Source organism: Falco punctatus (assembly GCF_963210335.1).
Source record: "Falco punctatus genome assembly, chromosome: 1".
NCBI classification, from domain to species: domain Eukaryota; kingdom Metazoa; phylum Chordata; class Aves; order Falconiformes; family Falconidae; genus Falco; species Falco punctatus.
This window is the reverse complement of record NC_137580.1, coordinates 84,116,772-84,137,539: the sequence shown is the minus strand read 5'-3', so window position 1 is coordinate 84,137,539 and position 20,768 is coordinate 84,116,772. Positions and strand designations below refer to the sequence as shown.

The 20,768-nt window shown below is 40.6% G+C and overlaps 1 protein-coding gene across 10 annotated transcripts in view; it reads right to left on the bottom strand.

The window, feature by feature from the left end:
• The window catches only part of ADGRD1 (adhesion G protein-coupled receptor D1), a 172,703-nt gene that overhangs the window by 2,944 nt on the left and 148,991 nt on the right, over positions 1-20,768 (bottom strand). For all 10 annotated transcript variants that reach the window (XM_080405451.1, XM_080405455.1, XM_080405453.1 and 7 more), the window contains 2 exons: positions 2,396-2,522; positions 1,114-1,155 (listed from right to left, as the gene is read on the bottom strand). In XM_080405451.1, coding sequence (XP_080261577.1) covers positions 1,114-1,155; positions 2,396-2,522 — 169 coding nt within the window. The remainder of the gene's footprint in view (positions 1-1,113; positions 1,156-2,395; positions 2,523-20,768) is intronic.

Sequence of the window (20,768 nt, the reverse complement as noted above, 5' to 3'; positions counted from 1 at the left end):
ACTAGAAGCAATTCAAATATTTGTATTTAATGTAAGATACCTGAAGCTTGACAGCTGGAAGAAAGCATTCTGAGCCTGGGGGAGAACAGAATAAAGAAATACTTTTCCTCCTTACTTTTAACCTGCCTGCTTAACTTTAGTTGATTTCAGTAAAGATCAAGAATTTCAGACAGTCCTGCCTCCCCAGACTGACTGTAGCAAAGGTTCGCATCAATGCGCTAAGGCAGACCTGGCTGGCAAATAATAAATGATGTCTCCACAGAAGAGCTGGAGTGCTACTGCTGCACAGAGAGAAGCAGCCGGCGATGGGGCAGAGCTACTTCATAGTGCCCAGAAGAGCCAGCTGTGGGAGAATCAAAGCTGAGAGCTGGGGGTTCGCTAGGCAGTACTCCTCATCAGCATGCTGCAAATGGTTTTCGCAAGAAATTGTTGTTATCAGTAGTATTTTCTGCTATCTGCCATGGGAGGAGGGGATGTTGCAAGTTCCAGGCCCAGCAGAGATGGTCTCCACAAGCCCCATTTACATCAGCCTTGCCTTGGCTTTACCCCAGTTGCTCTGAGACAGCCCTAATGCAAAAAGATGCCTTGATCCACTATGGCAACCTGAATTTCCTGCCAAGAAAAATACCTGGAATATGTTCTACTCTGTTTGTCTTCCCATTAAGGATTGAATGAGCAATGTCCAAAGGTATGTTTTCCTGAGAATATTTATTTTCCTCTCTGGAACTGCAGATGTAACAAAGCCAGAGGCCCCCCAACAGGGACCGCCAGAGTGAGTCCTGCTCCCACTGCTGAAGCATCCTCCCTTTGCAGCACAGCCCATGCCCTGCTCAGCCCCTCCCGCCCTTGGGAGAGCTTCTTTTCTTAGTCTTAAGCTGCTGTCTCTTACGATGTTTCTCTTTTTAAACCTTTCCTGCGTCAAGTGAAATAAATGTCAGTTCAGGGTCAAAATGCCACAAGTCAAAGTCACTAACGGTCTTACATTAATTGAAAGAAAAAAGAAACTGGTGGCTTAGCAGACATAGTGGCATAGGAGGAAGTCTTTTCTTGTTTTACACTCATGTTACTTGAATTTGGTAACACCAGATTTGTTAACACCATTTGGTTACATACCTCTGAATTCAGAAGACAGTGAAACAGGAACATGAAAAATCCCTGTAAAAAAAAAAAGGGGGAGAAGGGTGAAGACTGACTGTGAAGGATGAAATACAGTAAAGTGTCTCTCACAGTATTGTATAAAGCAAGTATTGATAGCTGGAGCCCTATAAATATCAAAGAGCAGGCCAAACTGTGCCCATGTCAAACTGCAGAAACCTGCAGCATTAGGATACCACGAGGCTTGTCTGGACCTTTTCCTGTAAAGCACCATCTCCTAAACCTCGGGGTGCTAAAGGAGACATCTGGCTGCAACGGAGCTGGACTCCTGTTTTCATGACAAAAGAACGTTTTGCCTGTACTTGCAAAGATAAAGGCAGAGGGAAATGCTCTTTGGGAAGTACAAGGTCAATATTTTTCACATTAGAAAAGCAAGGTATTAGCATTAGGAAATTTTTCAGAACAGAATTTTGCTATCTTCGGGCTTTTTGTCAAATGGAAAGTGAAAAGGTCCCATCCCCTTTCCCTCCCAAAATAATTTTATTTTCTTTCGGGAATTATTAACCCAAACTATTGGGTTTTTATTCTGGATGAAAATTGGAACTTTTCTTATCAGCTTATAGGGAGAACTTTGTTGCCCTCTTTTTGTGACCATAGTACTACTTCTTGAGACAAAAAAAGGATTTACAGGAATTCATTTTTTTTTCCCTTTCGTAACCATTATTCAGGAAAGAATTATAATGCACCTATAGATTTAGGCCTCTACTGAAATGTCTGCTTAAAGCTAAGCAAGATGCTTACATTCCTTCTTGGACAGAGCTTTTTTCCTGGATTGGTGTGCTCAGAAGATGAGGGTCTAGCTGCCTGCATGGAAGAGTCATGTGCAGCAGGCAGAGTATCTCCACTTTTCTCCTTATGCTGCACCTTTCCCACAAACTTCTGTTTGCTTTCATTCAGTTTCAGTAATGAAGCCACAAACCAACACTGAAAAAATTTCTGTTATCTCTGCTGCAGAATCTTGCCTGTGGTACATGGTGCTGGAAAAATGAATTTCATTTCTCAAGCTCACTGTCTCATTTATTTAACTATGGCTACTGGAAGCACTGAGTGGGATAAAAGATCTGTTCATACAGAGACTAAACAATTTCCAGCACTGTATGGTCAGCACGGACTTGAAAGACAGAGGAAGGAACATAGAAAAAATCCAATAAACACAAGCATGTGAAAACATTACTAACGATCCATTTATTGGATCTCAGCAGCGGTTTGGTAGCCATAAACTTTCCCACCAGGTACTTACTTGTAGTGAATTGAAAACAGCAAATATATACTGAAATACTAATGTGTGGGCATTGACAGCCAAAACCCCGAAGATCCACGAGCTTCCCAAGATTGGTAAGAGAACAGCAACAGCTTTAGCTGTTAGTCTGAAAGAGAAAACAAAAATAGGAAACGTGATGAGACAGTTAAACAAATTTCAGCCCACACACCAGGGAGTCTGTCAAATTATGCCTTGGCAGCAAGGCAGCGTGTGTGTGACTGTCTTTGCCATAAAATTGTTTTCATGGGCAAGTCTCTTTACTTACTCATTCCTCATCTATGAAAATGGGGATAACAGAACTTTGGTATCACATGTGATAAATACAGATCAAGAGTCAGTAACTGAGGGTGCAGTGGAAGAGATGGAGAGATGATCATATAACTACTGCAGTCGTATTTTCCATTTCCAAAAATATCATTTTGTCAGTGAGGAGTCAAGTGTAAGAGTCAAAAACAGAGGGCTGAAACTGAGAACAAAGGCAGCATCACACAGAAAAACACTACCCGCTGTGCAGTACATCCAGGACACATTTGTTCAGCACTGCAGCTGAGTCAAGACAACATGCTATTTCTCTTAAAGAAAGTGACTTGGGATTTTTATTCACCACAACTGGGAAGAAACATGATGTAACTCTGCCAAATGCAAAACACTCCAGTATTATTCTGCTACCACCCTGCTTTGTTCAGAGTTGATTCACAGAAACTTACGCCAAACATTGAAATAGCCTGTGTTTCTTGGAGGTCCCTACTGATATACGTTCGCTCTGCCTAGCTTGGAGGACTTGGCAGAATTTCAGTAAAAGGTGATATGACAGCTGAAAAGCTAATAGCACTGAGAAAATGAGAGATTTGGGGATTTGCCCTAATGACTTATGTACAGCATATTTGTTATAGGGAAAATTGAAAAGAAATTGTAGTATACCACAGAATTAAATGATCACGGAAAGTTTTCTGCAGCAGCTGAATTCTGTGGACCAAATCTATATAGAGTAAACAAAGGGAGCCACAGAGAAAACAAAGACACCATGTTTTGAACTGTAAGAGCACAGCTAGGTCTCTTCATATTCAGATGAATGTGGTGTGCTTATGATGTATTCATAGCCACCTACATTAAACACCGAAGAACTATGCACTTTATACAAGGAGCTTGTTTCCTTCATCTCCAACAGGAGTTAAGGGCAGCCGAGCCTCACTGAGTGTTCAGGACCCTGCTTCTTCTGAGGTACAGGCAATACTTGCACTGGTTTTCTGCTTTCTTCTGCTGCAACATTGCTAATACCTCTCTGCACCTGAATACCATGCAGTCACTTCCAAGAAAGACAGGCACAACTGATGAAATTTAACTCACAAAGATTATTGCTTATCCCACACAACTGTCTTCTTATGAAGCCCTCAAAGTATCATCTCTGATTCATGCTAAATAATTGCTCGAAAGACTTGTGCTTTTGTGTCTGTGTATACCCTGTAATAGTGACTTCAAGAGTGTAGTAATAGCCCAACAGAGTGTTTCTAGCGTTAGGAAGACAACAGGATTACTCCATGGAAGTCCTTGCCACAGGATGCTATGGACATCTAAATAGGATCCTATAAATTCACGGAAGATAGTTCTGTTGTGGATTGCTAAATGTGACAGTAAGATGCAACCACTTGTGCAGGAAGTCCCTCATCTTTTCGTGTGGTGAAAGGTGGCAGCATGTATTCAGATAAGAGTCACTCTGACCTTTGTAGTGGGCATGCAGGGTTTGATGGACCCCCCAAGCCCATCTGGTTTAATCCGAGGTGGCAGTCCTTCTGTTCTTAGCCTAATCCATCTGGCTTTTTGATTAAAACAACAAACACCTCCACAGCTCATTTTCACATCAATTTGACCCAGTAAAGGCAAATGTAAAATAGAGCAGGGCCAGGTGACCAATAACAGATTCAAGTCATCACTCACTTTTCCCCAGTAACTGCTACACATCTAGCTCACAGCACGGGGCAACCCAGAAGCATTTGCATCTGTCCACTTTGTATTGCTCAGAAACACCCGTAAAGCCCACAAGACACTAGACAGCCCAGTGCAATTTTGCCTGTCAAGGATGAATACCCGCCAGGCCTTTGCACACCCAGGCACCACATCTACAGTGACAGCTACCAAAGAACAAAGTCTTCCTCCAAGGCAGCTGAGTTCAGTTCTGGTGGTACAAGACAGAAAGAATAAAGACAGGACCTGTCCCCATTTGAAACCCCAATCAACAAGGCAGGTAGATCTAATCTCTACTTACCACAGCACTTACAAACACTGAACTTAATTCTTGTGTAGCCTGCAGGATTTAAGTACATGCTTACCATTACAATTAAATATGTGTTTAAAATATTTCAGTTAAGTTAGTCTACGGTACAATAATAGATGAAGAAGCCAAGAGGGCAGTAAAGGGATCAGGGGTAGTGAGAAACTAAAAGTCAGTCCATGCTCGATAAAGTTACATTTTTCCACAAGTTTGCAGATTTCTATTTAGCTAGAAACCTGTGCAAGAGAGAAGGTTGTTTCAGGGAGATTAATGTTCTGCTTGTGCCTTTTACCCCCGTTGCACAGATTAAAGTACAGGTTTAGGAGACAAGTGCGTAGAGCTGCATGACAAGAGATCACTTGTAATTACAACAAACATAAAACAAATGAGATTTTTTTTGTACAACACAATTCAATGAAGAAATCTTTTAATTAAACTTAGAGACAAGACATCTTGCTCGTTTCAGTGACCTGAGCACACACTTTGTTATATCCCTGATTAAAAGTGTATGATGAAGAACTGCATAGACTTCAGGTTTATAAGGAAATCTGGGACAACAAAGACTCTGGATTTTTTTTATACTTCTTTTCTGCATTGATTCAGATCTTTATGTCCTTGGTCATGAATTTCTGCACGATACAGTTTAACTGTGCAAAGAGTTTGTTCAGCCAGAAAATGAAGGAATTCCTTAAAGCTTGAGCTCTCTTATTTAACTAAAAAATGCATTTTAAAAGATACAATTTTAAAACAACTGATATGAGTTTATTTTTATGAATCAAAGATGCTTTGGGGTTTTGGTTCTTTTAAGATTAAAGCTCATCACCTCAACCACAATGTAAGATGTGCTCCACTGGGGAGCTCCCAGCAGACCACCTCTTGCAATCAACTTTGCGCAGAAAGACCTGCATTCTCTTGCAGAGCCCTTGTGCCTGCAGGAAAATGCATCTGTGCAGGACTCAGGGCAGGCTGCGAGGGAGAACACACCACCGCCTGGAAGATGGATTAGTTACATTCAGGTTCCATGATAGTTTAGATGTCCTCTCTAACCTGATACAGCAGGCAATCAGTATGCCTAACACAGCTACACTTGCAAAACCGTCTTCATTAGAAACCACCCTTTTTTTCTTTTTCTCTTTTGTTCTCACACTCTCAATTTTTATAAGATTTGCAGTTTGGAATATAATTTTCCACAGCTGATTTGTTACCAGAAATGAGTTGTCATTATTTATTTTTGAGTCAGAGCATAAAAAGCTTCATCTGTAATTTGTGGTTGGCGGCATAATAGTTAGGTACTCAATTTCAATGTTTTCAAAACCATTCTTACAGTTTGAATTTTCAGGAGCCTTTAACATCACAATTGCCTTATTTTTGAAAATTGTGTGTTCGCTATTAAGCACAGGGTTCAGCACATGTGTAGCAGAAATACATAGCTAAAATGAAACCAAAATGCAGACATGAGATTTTTCATGCAAATGTATTAATGTTTCATGTGCCTCCATTTAGAAAAGCAGCCATGTGAGGGTGAAATTCATTTAAGACTTAAGGGTCAGCTCTGCATATGTATCACTTAAATCTCAAGTCTTTTTTTTTTTTTTTTTGCCTAATTATTGCATAACTTTCTGTGCTTGCATGCTCTGAATTTCATCCTATGTATGAAATTATTAGTTCAAGATGTCTGCGAGCTTTACTCACCAAGCAAAGGACTCAGCTCTATTGTTCCTGATGCTCTTTTATTTTCTTCTACTTACCCCTCCCTTTCCCATCCTTATTTCATTTTATCTTTGAACTTTAAAAAAGAAAAATACTAAATGTAAAATGGTGCATCAGAACACCATTAAGGTGGCAAGGTTAAAAAATCTTGGAAATACAGAAGTTAATGTTCCACTAGGCACATTAATTCCGACACACTGCACATACTTTTTTTTTATTCCCATTTTTCTTTGCTACATGAATGTTTTAGTAGATTAGTTCTAGTACACTAAGATATAGAATGAAATCAAATAAATGTTGTTTTTGGAGAAGGAATACTGCATGACTTAAACTGTGCAACCTTAAAAAAGAAGTCACTAGGATCGCTTCAGTTTTATATTGACTATGAAATTCGTGACATGAAGTAGCAATACTTTGGGGCAAGGGCAGGTCTTACTTTGCATATATTGAGGTCCAGCCCCACCAGGACTTCATAAACCTTCCTAAAATCTTTCTTTGTCCTTGTGCCCTAATGTGTCAGAAAACAGAATAGCCAATGCTGTACAAAGGATGCTCTGAATTTCTCCTGTGTCCCCCTTCTCATGCTCCGGCCTTTGAAGTTAGAAGCAACCTAACAGCCTGTTTCTCATATGCATTTTTAAAAGCTCAGATATTATTACTCTTCTGCAGTCTAATAGCATTAATTTTGATGAGCTTTTTGTGTCTCTGAATTTATATACACTGAATAATCAGTCCTAGAATTAATTAGGAACAAAGCAAAACCAGCATGACAGATCTTAATTCTCCTTTCTGGTGTTTCCTTTTGTCAATATAAATTTTTAAGGTATGTACCTGTTATTACTTGGGCAACTTCTGGAAAATATAGAAATACCTTGAGTCTGATTAAATTTTTATATCCCGTGTACATGGAATAGCCTTTGGGATAGGACTAGTTGTACATAGCCTATCTATCAATTCAGTGTACAGTTAGGGTTGTTTCTCACCCTGCCCCGACACTAACAACCTCTCCAGCTGGGCTGCAGAACTTCTGAAGCACCGCTCACCAAGAACCACACTGGCATGACTTGATGTCGTTCAGATTAGCGTGGTGGTTTATTGCAGAAAGCAAGCAGCAGTGAATTAGTACTGTGCTGTGACACACGTGCTGTCAGATCTGCAGAGGCTGCTCTGCAGGCTTCGCTGGCCCCTACAAGTTCATCTGTAGCCCCACTCAGCTGAGCACTCCTGTACGAATCCTGCCGTGGGGGAAGGGTGGAGTTCTTCGAAAATCCTCAGAAAATTTTCTGTTACACTTCTTGCAAGAACAGCGTTAATTTCTTTCATTAACTTTTAATCAAGCTGTCCACTTAACATGCACTCTTTAAATGTCCTGTTGAAAAAAAGGATTTTTCTTCCCGTTTCCTGTTCTGTTTAATTCTGATTCCTGAGAAATAAACCTCGCTTACCAGAGATCTTCCACTCCAAATTCCTTCAGTTGGCTTCGCTTGGTTGCTTTGGGTTTAGCATTCACTTCAGTGCAGGATTTTGGTATTTTCTCTCTATCTCACTCAGTCAAAGACAGACTGTTAGCCAGTGTCTTACACCAGCCGAGATCCCGAAGCGTGTGCTAATCAATCAACCAAGGAAGGGAAATTTTCTGAGTGGGATAATCATCACAGCCATATTGAAGTCCTGGTGTGCAAGAGGTACAGGTTTCAGCACCTCTGAGATGTGTTTTCATTACCAACATCATATAAAATCATTGCACTGTTACCGAAGTTCCTAGGATCTTTTTTCCAAGAGCGGGCTTGGGCCCTATAGTTGTACTGTATTTGCAATTGGTTTGGAACAGCTCTACTCAACTGAGATGGCTCCCTTCCCCTTATTTAATCTCTGCCCAGTTCTGCTGTTGCCCTGAGAACACTGTCGATATCTTACACTGATGCAGAACAACAACACTGACAGCTATGAGAAAGAAATTTCACTGCTTGCAGAAAGAAAACTTCATCACTTCTGTGAAGGGGACCCCTAATTCACAAATCAATTTTATTGGTTAAATACGGAACACTAATCCTTTTAAGACTTCTGACATCCACTTTTTAATCACAATACCTGCTGAAGTAAGAACTAAATTCAGACCTATAAACCCAGATTATGTAATAATTGGAGGAAACGCTGTCTAAAAAAAGTAAAAATCCTTCACAACAATTCACCAAAATTGTCACCCTGACACACAGGCCTTTTAACTAAAAGTTCTCTCCTGTTTCTTGAACTCTTCACTAGGCACTTCCAGCAACAGCCTTTGTACTTTATATAAAAATCAATAAATTTAAGAAGCTGTAGCTAACATTTCAGACCAATGCTGGGAAAAGTTGAATTTAGCTTCAGCTTCCCATTTGTTACAAGTGGTGTTCACTAACCTCTGGGCTGGAAGCTGGAGAGCTCCTGGGAAATCCATGCAACAGTTCTGACTGCGGCTGAGAATATTTTTCACCGGCGTTCAGCAGTGCTGCAGCACACACCTTGTGCACCCAGACAGCGCTCGGGCTTGCGGTCCTGCTGGTGGCTGAGCAGTGGCAGCTCTTCCGACCATGGCAGTGTTGCTGCTCGCTTTGTTACCTGATTCTCCAGGGAGCAAACCCCATGCCAAGTGACTTAGGTGCTGAGTTGCCACCAACATCGGACAGACAAAAGGAAGAATACTGGTAACAACTCATCTTTTTTGGTGAACTAGAGAATGAGCAGAAATGAAAACATACACAACAGTCTCTGGGGCTGATCCAAAGACACCGACGCTATTTGGAGTCTACAGGGTCATGCTCCCTTTCACTCCTCGATAGAAAACAACCAAGTAAAGTTGTTTTCTGGGCAGTATAAGCAGCTTAGCAGATCAGCCAAAGCACAGGCTTGAGTGAAATCCCTCAGGCCCCCTTCTAACTTAGCAACCAACTTACTCCATACGCTGCATGCAAGTGACATCAAGAGTAGGTGTTTGGGTTTTTCTCAAAGTGAAATGAATCTCTGAATTCTGCTAGACATCTTGATCTTGTCTGGGTAGAGCTCCCATCTCAGAAAGGACAGACATGGATTTTAGTTCTTCTCCTGCCACTGAGCAGCAGCTCGTGCACTCCTACAAATATACACGCACATCTTTCTCCTCCTATACCTTGTCTTGGCTGTGTAGACAATAAGGCTGATGCTAAAAGGAATGTTTTTCATTAGCACATACACAGGTCCTAGCCTAATCTCAGGTGATTTCTAGGCACAGCTATAATAAATTTAAAGAAAAAAAGACAAAACCATTGATAACTGTAGATGCCACTTCCAGTTTTCCTAAATGTTATTTGCCCTTTCACAGTGATGTCGTGAAACTGAGTAAGAAATACTTACAGACACTTCAGATCACTGTTTTCTGGTGGGTGCCATTTATAATCCAGGGAAGATGCTGCTAGTCAAAATATTGCAGGTATAAACCCCCCCACAATCTGGGCTGCAACAGCAACTAGATTCAGATTGATGTTTATCACGTGAGTGGGAAAGGGGGGTGACATTATTCCTTTTCTGTTGTGCTCAGTGTACAATACCCAGCCCTCTTACCACAGACCCTCACAAGAAGGCAGATGCTGCTGAAGCAGTGCTGCTTCTCATCAGTCTTCCCAAAAGCTGCAGCTGCCTTTAGTAGATACAGCATTTGCCCAGAATGTAGGTCTGGGCTCAAATTCCTCTTCTGCGTGAGGGGCTGCAGTTCCCTTTTTTCTAGAAGAGCATTTTGACTCCCTGCTTGATGCTCATTCTTGCCTATTGAACCTGTTCCACTTACATTAAATAATTAAATATTCACTGGGTCAGAGAGGGAGTGTACTCCACAGATTAGTCATGAGGCACTCCCCTAAGAGACAGGAGTACTACCTAATCCTTGCTTTATTGATATTTCTTATTTTGTGTTAAATATTAAGTGAAGCAAGGACTGAAATCCAAATCTCCCTCTAAACCCCCATCAAGCCTGACAGAATTATGGCCATGACCAGAAATGAAAGTACCTTAAGAATTTTAATGCTAAGAAGGCAATTCCAGGGGCTGACTTCTGACCTCAGCACCTAACCAGGGATGTAGGAATCCATGCCTTGCTAAGGCCTCCCACAGATCAAGTCCCATGGCAACTCCATCACTTCCTGATTCTAAAACTACAAAAAAAACCCCAACAACACACTTTCCAAAGAAATCATTAAGTACTTAACTAAATTATGTCCTTCTCCTTGTCTTTAATGCAAGGTATTAAAAGAATATAAAGAATATAAAGAATTAAAATGTAACGTCCTGGCACGCTGAATTTTCGGTGCTTAGGATCTTCTCAGGGGAACTGAATTTGCTGTGGGATTTTTCCATTCTCTTTCTAAAATTCCTTTCTCCAACATTTTGGACACTAGTTCTCTCATTGTGTTACTGCTGAGGCAGCATTCTCTGCTTCTCAATCCCCAAGCCCAAGGTTAGAACTAATTATCTACTGAACTTTGTTATTGAGTCATCAAAGAAAGTAGTAAGAGCTTATTCTCACCGTGGAAGAACGTTCCACATCCAACCAAGGAATATTAATAATTGCGTTTTGATGAGGAGCTATCATACCTGCGCTGAGAGGCTTTGTGCCACAGGATACCCAGCCGTAGCTGTATTTATTCCCAAGAGACACCCAGAAGCATCGCTTTTAAAAGGTGATTGGGAGCTTTTGCTAGTGAATGGTCTTGTTGCATATTTGCTTTAATCATCAAAACACTGTGTGTCTCTGTGCTCCCTTTCATGCTCTGCTTCTTTTGAAGCATCACTTGAACCTCAGGAACAGCCCCAGTGTAACAGGATATGTTTTCTCTTTTCCCATAGCAACCCTCTAAAAGAACGTGCAGCATAACTATTTCCAGTTAGACAATCACTTCAGATCTGCTGAGTACCATCAAAGGTGAGCAATGACACAGTCCTTCTGCGTACAGTCATTTATAATAAATTCACAATCCTGGTGCACTTCTTTAAAAACTAGGTAGACTGAAGGGTTGCCTGTTTGTTGCGGTCACAATGCATATCTTTTGGAAGTCCAAAAAATGTAGCTGCTGAAAAAGGTTTTCTGGGAGATTCTGGTAATGGGTGACAGAACAAATTTCCCAGCGGTTGGTACCGATGACCATGGCCAGAAGCCAAAACAATCAAATTCTGAGAAAACCATGTGGAAAATGAAAGCAGTTGAAAAGGAAAAGAACAAGCCCTGATCCTTACAATAGTGAGGATTCATGAATTTCTTGAACACAAAAGGTTCACTTCAGTATTTCCTACAGCGTTTGGTTTGTCCTTAAAAGCTGATTCTAGAGTTACTTTAAAGGCAGTAAGAGGTGGTGAAAAAGACAAGAAAACATTACCCACTTCCACTTCAGAGGTTCTTTAATAGCCTCACAAAAGCAGATTGACCAGTAAGTCTGGAGTGTTTAACTTGTTTTAAAAAGAAAATAAATCACAATGTTCTAATGGGTCAGGTCTTTTTTATGTAGCACGCTATTGTTAAGGGTCTGTGTGTTTCCAGAGGTGGAACAGTCATCTTGTTTTTCAGTTGGGACCTTACAGAGCAAGCACCCCAGAAAAGAGCAGCATTTTTTTCTCACAGACAGACAACAAAAACTAAGCAGGAGGGTTTGGTTTTATCCATATCAGTTAGCCATGAGCTAGTTCTGCATTGGAAAAGGTTATGGGTTTAGTAATATTTCTATTTCTAGGTCAGACAAAGATATCCAATAATTAATTGCCAAATATGACCATAAATAAAGTTATTTAAAGTCATATATTTATATATAATAAAAAAGTTATAGGAGCAACATATTAATAGGACACTCTAACCTTGGCTGCTCAGAACACTCTGCATACGCAAAAACAGATGTTCCTTCAGAGCCACCCACGCCCCTTCTCCTAAGAGGGACCCAGTGCCTAGCTGTGCATTGGACTCAACCCAGGAGAAGGAATTTGTTACGACAGCTTATTCCCAGAAAACTCATTACCTGTCTCTTCCAAGGGCAAGGCAATGGAAATGTCCCAAAGGGCTAGATCCTGCCTGTGGGTGCCAGACGGACCAGGCTAGATGTCATCTACTCCTTTTCTCTAACACTTGAACCTAATTATTTCTTCCACTACAGTCTCCATTGTTTTATCCATTTGCAAAGCTCTCAGTGCAGGACTTCTTCCATCTCCTGAAAGCTTTCGCTATGGATTGTCCCTAGGTGTACTGTCAGCTTGAGGCATGAATCTGCATTAGCCCAGCACTTACTGCTTTTAATTGGCTAAATCTCTGCAAGTCATCTTGAAACAATATACTGAAAATTAGTCTTATTGCACTATTTACCGCCATCTGAATCTTTTTTATAGTTATTATATCATGCAGTGAAAATCTTTGTTTTCCTGGCAGTAAACTAAAGGTGACAGGCACAGTGCTAATAAAGAGGGATTGTCAAATTACAGAAGTTATGAAAAGCACCTCATAGCTTTTCCTTTACAGAACAGGAGATTTGAAGGAAGAATTCACATGACTGGAATACTGATATGAAAGGGCACAGCTTGTTCAGAAAGGACACACAGGGAAACAGAAAGGGTATATCAAAAATGTAGACCTGCTCAGAGAGCAGGAACTAAAGACAGACAGACCTTCCAAAAATCTCTGTGAAAAGATAAGGGAAACGAGAACAGTAAGGCTGTGCCAGCATACGTCCATTTTGGCTGGGCAAAACAGGAGGATGGGCCCTTTTTTTCCCCCTAAACATCTCAAAGAGTTGTCCAACCCACAGGATTAGGCATTAACATGCACCCAGCTTCACTTAATGATAATGAAATACAGTTTATAAAACTGTTTCTTTAAGACTTATAAATCTGCAGTCAGTGATGTAACCCCACTGCATTTCCCCCCCCACCCCTTAATCTGGAATGTCGGACTGGGAACATCATACCTTAAAAATAGGAAGCAGCCCCTACTTTGTGCTCCGTGCTGGTGATGCCTGAGCTGGAGCATCATGCTGGAGTTCGGGTACCAGATTTCAAGGAAAGTGCGGTCCTCTGGGAAGACTGGAGGCAAGCAACAGAAATGACTGGTAATCTAGCAAAGTGGCCTGTCAAAAGTGGGACAGGTTTTGAATATATAAGTTCGCAGGGGAAGAAAGAAACTGTCAGTGTCCGCTGGAGAAGGACAGGCTCCTATTTGTCCTTTCTTAAACTGCCCTTGTAGAAACATCAAGCTTTCTAAGATAAACCATTAGGAACAAAAATTCTGAGCTAGCTACATCCTGGAGAGACACAAATTTCCATCATCAGAGGCTTTTACCAGTGTGATTGTGTTTTAAACACAATTCAGAATGGTCAGGAGCAATTACATAGCCAGCTGCAACTGTTCAGCTGGGAAGTGGCAATGAACTTCATAGCTTGGTAGTTCTGTATGCCTGGGAACACCCGGAAAAAGCAGCCTCACAGAGACGGGGTTCACTGGAAATCTGTAGGTTTGGCAAGTTCTGGCTCTTGGCTTGAAGTTAGTGGGGCTCCTAGTTTTATTTAGGATGACAAAGTAACAATCGCATCAACCCATACAGAAAATTTCTGTGGGTTCACGTTCACCCCCTGAGGAGCTGAACTTTGAAAATGATCTCTTGACCTAAACCGTCTCAGTGACCCTTAATTATGCAATGATACCAACAGAAAGATCATTCTCCTATTTCCATGGCAACAGTACCAGCGAACAGCAAAGCTACCAAGGTCAGGCATATAAACTGAGAAAGGAAAGTAATTTTCTCTGTAATGGTTCATATGAGTTTTAACTGCAGTAGTGGCAAATAAATAGCCATATACTTGCTTGATTGCCTGTCTCAGATGTACATAAGGGGAAAAAAAGATTTGCTGGAGTACAACTACAGTCATGCTGCCTTGCTGTCTGGTTTCTAAAAACTACTAGTGGCTGCAGCTTCGGAGGATAACACAAACTGCAGAAAAGCATTCAGCTACGCAATGCTGTGATGTGAGGAACTTGGTTTCTTATTAAGCTGGCATTAAAAAAGCCAGGCAACATACGGTTTTTATTGTGTTTATCAAAGTTAATGTCATAGCTGATGCTGTGACTTCAGAAAAGCCCAGACAAAAAAATTCCAAAGAAATATTTTCTAATTTGTCAAAATCAAAATGTTTTACTAACTGGTTTGATTCCAGCCTTCTCCCAAGGACGTGCTTGTAAATGGAAAATACAGAAAAATCTGTTTACTTCTCTAGCCTCCTTACAGCACCCAGGGGCTCTGTCGTGCCAGGCTCTGGTCCCCTCCTCTTTTCTCCCTCACCCCTTTGCAGTACCTGGGAGGTCTCCAGGGGCAGGAGGTTTGCAGGCTGCGGGCCAGCTGTCTCCTGGGCTGTGGGCTGGCTGCAGAGATCTATGGCTGCTGGGGAGCTGCCCCAGTGCCAGCGCTGGTCTCTGAGGCTCTGCTGCCTTTTTGGAACCATCTCAAGCCCTGTGCTTTTGTAAGATGCTGCAGTCTTGGGTACAGTTGCAGTTCCATATGCATCATGAAAATGAAAATACACTCTGTGGTCATTTCTGTTCTTTTTAATTTCTGAGCTGAGGGTTTGCTGATTCTCTTGTTCTGTACAGTGGGCTCAGACAATAGCTCATGACAAGCTCCTTCATGTGGCTCCATCCATATTTATGCCTGCCTTACTGCTGCTTACTTTTTTGGAGAAGTTACCTGAATCATTACTATCTCTACTCACATGAGAACACCCAAGGCTTCTTTGTTCTGTCACTGTATTCAGTTATTCCCTAGTTTTTTAATATCATTATTAAAATAAGGCAACTAACTTGGGAGGGTGGCTGGAGAAGCTACGTGAGACTCACTGGGGATAGTAAGAACAGTAGAGTTAAAGAACATGGCACTTCACGGTGTGAGTACATCACCGCACTTCAAAAATCTCACTGTTCCTGACATGCTCATGCTTTCAATTATCATCTGCCTTAACTGCCTTCTTCCTCATTTCCCATATTGTTCCCAAAGAAAAACGCTTTTTTTTCCCCATTTTGTTCACTACAGTATATGTTTCTACCTCACATCTTTTTCAATTGAAAAGAATTGGGCATAGTTTCCAATTTCTATCTCCAAAACATCTGTAACATATCTATAGTTAATGGCATTTTATTACTTACCTGAAGATAGTATCTAAAAGCTTAAAAGGACTTTTAATTCTAAAATAGGACCTTTTCATTATTTTAGTTACCCATATTTTTCATTTATTTAATTTTATTTTGAGAGAGCATTGTCAGGAAAATATGTAAATCACACTTAGCTAAGAGCTGTGTCAGGGTGAGGAGTGATTTACAAGGTTGCCTAGAGCTGTGCTTAAGGTGCATGTTTAAATAAGCATTTACTTTCTGCAATGCCATAGCTGTAATATTTGTCTTATTATTCTGCATAAAGCTGAGACATAGTTCCAGGATTATAAATTGGACCAAGAATGTAAATGCAGCAGTTCAAGCAAACTCTTGAAGTTATTGCTGTTCTCAGTGAGTTGTACCGTTTCATGATGGATGACCAGCATTTAATGGTTACTCTGGTACCAGGCATAAAGCTATGACTCATGGTACTGTACTGGTAATACCAGTATTTTCATGGCTTAAAATCCGATATCAAACAATAGAAACCTAAAATACATTAGGACATTTTTAAAACAAAAGAATGTGAAGTTCAAAGCTCTTTTTTGTGGTAGATTTTCAAAAGCTGAAACTTTCCGTTGCTATCATTCTAAAGTGAGGAGGACATGCTATTCTTTAGAGAACTTTGGAGGGAGGATACAGGGTGACACCGCACCTGCATTGTGCCCATATGGCACAATATTCTATCGCTAACGATATCTTTGACCCAGCTCCTGTGTATGCTGGCACTTTGTATACCACAAAAGACATTGGGGCCAGCAGCGAGTTCTGTTCTCATTAGATGCCCTATAAATCCCGATTTGACTGCAGGAGGCCCCATCTCCGTGTAGTGCACCTCCAGCTCCTGCAGAGAAGAGCTTTCACCTGCAGTGACTGCTCTCAGGGACTGACAGGGACTGACAGGGACCGACAGGGTGGAATCAAGAAATAGATCAATAAGCACAACATTAGTTTCCAGACACTGAAGACAAGAAACAACTGCAGGGTGGCTTGGTATGGTCCCTCCTCTCACACCCGTCCCTTCCATTACTGATTCTGCTATGCTCAGAGCAAGGTTTCATCATAGGGATTTAATAACCAAGTTTTAATAAATCTCATTCTATCCTGACATTCAGATATGAAAACAAACATGCCTAAGCATCTCTAATGAAAAGTATTATATCTTTATACTCAGAAAATTCAGCACCTCTTAAATACCATGTTTTTCTAGTATATTTTGTACCTATATGCTGTGTCTTACTGGCCTTCCTATCACAATACAGAAACAGGCACGTAAGTATCAGAGCTGCTCGTTCCTTCAGAGCCCATAATCAACAGGCCCTGATCACCCTGAAGCAGTAAATCGTATTTAAGGAGAAATGACAGGTAGAAAACAATTCCCACAGAGGATGATTTTGGCTCAGGAGGAGACAACCAAGCAAAAAATAAGCTGTGGAAGGCTCACAATGTCATCCTGTCCAGCTCAGTTATGAGACAGGATCAGTTGTCGCTCCTGGCACTGGAATTAGCCTTGACAGACATTTGTGCAACCACTTCTGAAAGCTGTTCAAAGGCAGAAGCTCAGCAGCTCTCAAGGTGATCGGCTCCATCACTTCGCAACTCCCCTCCCACCATTGGCAGCTGAAAGATATTTTTCCATCCATTTAAGCCTGTTACCATTTGTCGCTTTTTCTGTGGTTTAGCAGAGAAGCCTCCTCTCTGTAGCTGTGTTTTACGTATTTTTAAGCTTCTATTACTCCTCCCAAAATGGGCCTGAAATGCACCTGAACAACCACAGCATGGCCTGAGCCTTTCTGCAGCACTGTGACTCTTAGCGTCTGTGGTAAAGAGAGCACTACCATTACTGTCATTATGGTTTCTAACAGATTAGCACTTCCTCATTAATACTCTCACTGGCAACATTCAAACCCATGTATTTTTAGTCTGCAACGCTAAGTCTAATAAGGAGATACCCAAACTGCATTTGTATTTGTCATATTCAATGAGCCAAAAATTTAATTAGGCTGAAGACATTATCATTGGCAGTAGAGCTTCAGCTCACTAATTGTCATTGTTTAATACTTTGATTTTAATTATTTCCTTTATTGCCAGTCAAGGCTCCTCCTTCCAAGATTTTCCATGAGGTACAAACATGCTGTTTGAAGCCATGTTCAATGAACATGATTCCTTACACACCATTAGAAATTGTCAGGAAAAGGAATTGCTGAAAGGAGATCTGGCCTGCCTTACTGCTCCTTCTAACCGATGGCTTTCCTTCAGCAAATGGGAAAGGCTTTTTCAACAGAGCACACAAAGCAGGGGCTCCGTTTCTCGGGGGGGGGGGGGGGGTTGCACTGCAGCATCTGCCACCCGAAAGGCACAGAAATGGTTTTCTGGTGCTATGGATTGTGAAGCCCTGTAGAATTTTGGAAAAGTTTGCAGATCGTAACTTGCTCTTCACCCCTCCTGGAGGGGGGAAAAAACGAAATTCCCTAATGGTATGGCAAAAGGGCAGAATTTAGTTGTGGAGGGAGATTATGGCATCTCCTCTGGCAGGAGAGCTCTCACGAGAGCTTCAAGCAAGTGCCGTGATTGACAAGTACATTCTGTGAAAATGAACAGCTGCAAATAATCCTTAGAAAGAGAAGTCTTTGGACACCAGATGAAACGGGACTGGAATCACAAGAGCAAAACGCAATACGCTGTCTCTTGCAGAATAATGCCTGATGTTAAACGTACCAAAGCTATCAGCACTAACTCATAAGATCAGTATCCGAGACAAAAGATGACTGGGCTGAAAGGCAGGCGGTATGTTTGTAAACAGTAAAATACTGATGCAGAGTCATGGCATGGAATGGATCATTGATTAAATGGATGAGCAATTTGCCATGGTGCATTCCGTGTGCTGCAGGGCTATAATGGATGGCTTTGCAAAGTGCTTTGGAATGGTCAATTACACGGTTAAACCATACAGATGTCTGCAGCAGCATGAGCTGCTGGAGGACAACCCTCTTGTATTTATATCTGTCAAAGGGAAAATCTTTCTGTACAGCTTGCTTTTTTTTTTTTTTTAACCACCAAAGGAATGGTTTTGCATTAAACCTACATACTCTGTTTTCAGTTTCATGCAAAGTGGTTTATGCTATATTAGAAAATGTGGAACAGACTAACACAACAGCTTACGTGACTTGCTTGCCCTGCTGAGCTTTCCTTGAAGCCCTGTTTTGCTTTCATGCACTGCCACTACTGCCATTTGTTCCAATTCTGTCACTAATTTAACTAAACAGAAAATATGTTTTCCCTTCACTCAATAGAAAACTAAGAGGCTGTTTTATTATTTTACTGAGTGAAGATCAGGCTTTGAGGGATGAAAGAAATGAGTAAAATGGAAGAAAGAATGGGCTAAAAAGCTAAGAAATATTTCTGATTTTGTTGTAATTGCTTTCTCCGTGGATGATTATGATGGCTGTCATTTCTGGTTCACCAGCTTCTGAAGCGTACAATCTATAAAAATGATAGAGAATTTTCCAACTCATTGGACCATTTCAGAGGAAGCAGTGAGAAAGTATTCAATAAGAGTTGGACTTGGCAATGTATTCAAGAGAAATTAATGTCTCTTCTGGACAATATAATGCAATGCAGTGAACTAGCTGGGAAAGCACTGTGGTATGGCTAAACATGATATCTTCGTTTCTAGGCTAAAGCTACTATTCCTGCAACAGAGACATGCTTTGCATTTCTTCCTGTATTATGATTAATATTAGTCTTTGTGCAAAACTAAGATCTTTGAAAACTGTATTCTACTTTAACCCTTTGTAATCCAAGTGCCAGGTAGCTCATGTAATCAAATGACTACCTGTAACAGGCTTAATCGAGGAAGAGTTCTCCCCATGGGTAATGAAAAGTGCACATTTCTAAACCACTGTCACATTAGAGATCTATTCTCACTGTAAACAGAGAACTAACTTCCCAAGTAAACACAGCAGTAAGACTTCGAAGGGGGAGAGCAGCAAGAAAAAAACTATTTAGGTTCTAATAAGAGTTAGTGAATGCACCAAGTAGAATGAAAACTTTACATGCAGATGTAAGTTAGAAAAAGAGTTCAAATGATCCGTAACGTAGAAATTTAATCATGTGCCTTTTCAAGCACGTGAGCAGTTCCATTAAACTGATAGGCTTTAATTGCATTAAGCTTAGAGAGACTACTCATACGCTTAAACTCGAATGTATGTTTAATTATTTCCCCAAAAAAAGAATGGATAATGCAAAAAAATGCTGTATATGTGCATTTAAATGTTACAAGGTATTTGACTCACCATTCTCTATAAACAGAAACATTCAAATTAGTTTTTTGTGGAAAATCTGTTCCCTGGATGCAAAACATTCTCAGAAAGCAGCATCGGAATTATGACACAAAATTAAGCAGCTAACCATCTAATAAAAGGTTCAAATATAATCAGTCACAACTATGTGAAACAGCTCATACTCTGTACCTGTTCGATATGCTTCAAGAAACTATACAAAAAGCATGTTCTTAAGTAAATTCAAGTAATAAATAGAAGCTGGTAACATTTCTTTACTCCTCTTGCACAATTTAAGTTTCAGATGCAAAAAAAGTGACTTCTTTTCACACACATACAAAAATTCCTGCAACCACTTACTGTTCACACTGTCACAGGAGTCTATTATGTATTAATTAAGCATCTCTGATCATATACTGATTATATTAATTTTGCTTTAAATTACTGGGTATTTTGCATTTTATCTTATCATATTAACTTGTTCTTTTATGCTGCTTCTTCAGTTCATCCTATATTTTATTTTGGGGGTGATACTGTTATTTCATTTTAACAGACAGACGTGTCCAGATCAGTGTCTCTGAAACTAGAATAAAATGTTCAGCAAGTACTGTCTGATATCTCCACTGTGACAAGCAACAACTGAACCTGAAGAGGTCAATCAGCCAATAATGTACTGCACTTTATTCTGGGCAAAATGTGAATGAGGAAGATGAATAATAAATTAATTGTATGATTAAAAAGGGAGGTTTGGTTCACTACTTCCTTTTCTGTTTTGGCTTTTAAACATGAAGTTCGACGGATGCTGCCTTCAGAGTGGAGCACTGGCTCACCCTGATGCATATTCTGTAGTCACATTTGAGAGGACCTGTTGCCATATGGAAAATCAGGAAAAATTACTCTAGATAATTACAT